General features: G+C 42.4%; 1 protein-coding gene across 1 annotated transcript; it reads right to left on the reverse strand.

Annotated features, from left to right (window-relative positions):
- Positions 1–325: 325 nt before the first annotated feature.
- Positions 326–1,828, reverse strand: LOC110454807. Its single transcript, XM_021504526.1, has one exon. The coding sequence runs from the start codon at positions 1,826–1,828 to the stop codon at positions 326–328; it is 1,503 nt and encodes a 500-aa protein (XP_021360201.1).
- Positions 1,829–2,172: the final 344 nt, after the last annotated feature.

Consider the following 2,172-nt stretch of genomic DNA (forward strand, 5'->3'; position numbering starts at 1 on the left):
TCCCAGATATATAGATCACGTGTTGGTATTACATATATAGGTCCCAGATATATAGCTCTTGTGTTAGTTTCACATATAGGTCCACGATATATAGATCACGTGTTGGTTTCACATATAGGTCATGGTTATATGTCCTGGATATAGATTGATTGTATAGCGTTTCTTTGTCAAGATATGGAATTTAAAATGGTTAGTCACATCTAGTTTTCAGAAGACAGCAAATACTAAGGATGTTTGTAGTGTATGCTATATTGTCCTGTGTTTACACATCAGTAAGTACGTTGTATAAAGCTGCAGTGACTGTACCCGGTAACTGTTCAGATGTCTACTTGTAGTGGATTATTTTCATTGTATTATCCCAGTGACCAACCCAGAGTGTATGATCGTCCTGAAGGCTGACACTCCATGGTGAACTTCCACTGGAGATATATACGGTCCTGAGGAAGTGTCCATTGTTCCCGTCAATCAGCACCACTGATTTGGTTACCCTCTCCACTACGAGAACATCTCCAGTACCGTCAAAGCAAACATCCCCGGGGTAGAACTTGGACTGCTGACCTCCACCTACTTGTGATGTAATATCACCAAGATGTTTGCATTGAAATTTCAGTTTCAGATGTTTATCCATCACAATGACCCGAGGTTGTTTTCCTGGTGCCTTACCAGCCATGTAGTCAACAGACGATACATTGTCAGTATCAGTAGCAGCTATATCCCTGGTCTGTCTACAGTACGTCAGGCGATGGGGAGTTACCACCTCCTGTCTACAGACACCGCCTGCTCCATCCGACATTGCACGCCCGTCACTAGTGAACATAACTATTCCTTTATTTGCCATTCCTACCACCACCATGTCTTCCTGTGTGACACACAAACTCCGTGGGACAGCATCTACGGTAAAACGTGTCACTGCGGCTCCATTGGACATGACTTCCCGGATACTTTTGTCTTCCGTCACACAAAACCATACCCTCCCTGTGGTCGGAGATACGGTAATGGAATGAACTTTCACTTTACACTTTACTTTCTCTTTGATGTTACCCTTTTGATCTACGCGATGTATGTTGTCTTCTTCCCAGTATGATAGCCAAGCCTCGTCACCTGAACGACGTGTACGGATCATAGTGCACGGAAATGATGTTTTAAAACTTGATACAACTGTGTGTGATGGAATAGGTTTGTATAACGCGTTCTCTCCGTCAACAAGTACTGTACCCAGCATCCGCTCCAGCAGGTCGTTATAAACGACCCCGGGTTTGAAGGATGCCGTCTTCAAAGGTCGTAGATCGGGCGGTGCAGTTGAGGTATTGCGAGTTTCCCGCGATACTGAAATGACGTCTACATTTGATCCGGAAGTCAATACCTGATGACACCTTTCTAGTTGCGGTTTCAGTTTCTCTCCGAGAAGTTTTGTCAGTGCGGCTGTGTTTTTCTCGGTGATATCCGCATTTATCTTCATCAAATATCTACATAGTGTCACTAATTTGTCAACCAGATTGTCTGCCTCTGTTTTTATCTGCTCCCCTTGACGTTTGATATCCTCGATCATTTTCCTTAAACCTATACTGGTTTCTTTCAAGTTTTCTTCATTTTCCTTAATCTTTCCCTTTATGTTCGGAATATCGGTTTTAGAAAGCTTTTCCTCATGTTGCCGGATTTGCTGTTTTTGTTCCGACACGTAATCAGTAAGTTTACCTATGTTGTGAGAATTGTGACGGCTCACAACACATTCCACACAGAGAAGTTCATTGTCACATGTCTTACAGATATAGATAAAACCCATTCCTAAATGATGAGTACATCCAGGTACTGGAGTCTGGGCCGCCATCTTATCGTACGGTCGACTTTATAGAAATACACAGATGTGTTACTGATGTTCCATCTACAAACCTGTCAATTTCAATATGGCGATAGTTCGTGGTTACCGGATACAAGGCCGCCTACGGGGGAAAATGATAATATGCCCTTAATATAAGCGTGTACATAAAGTGACTATTTCCGTACAATGCATACTGAGAAAACAGGAAAATAGTGCTTTGAATGCTGAAATCGACCAAAAATAAAGAGATTTGCGTGGCCATACTGTCCACTTTGTTGTATATGGGCATATTTTTAGGGGTTGAAATTCTGTGTTCCTCGGCTGCTGTAATTTCTGTTTGCTTAGCTATTTAT

This window comes from Mizuhopecten yessoensis, unplaced genomic scaffold, assembly GCF_002113885.1.
Source record: "Mizuhopecten yessoensis strain PY_sf001 unplaced genomic scaffold, ASM211388v2 scaffold8071, whole genome shotgun sequence".
NCBI classification, from domain to species: domain Eukaryota; kingdom Metazoa; phylum Mollusca; class Bivalvia; order Pectinida; family Pectinidae; genus Mizuhopecten; species Mizuhopecten yessoensis.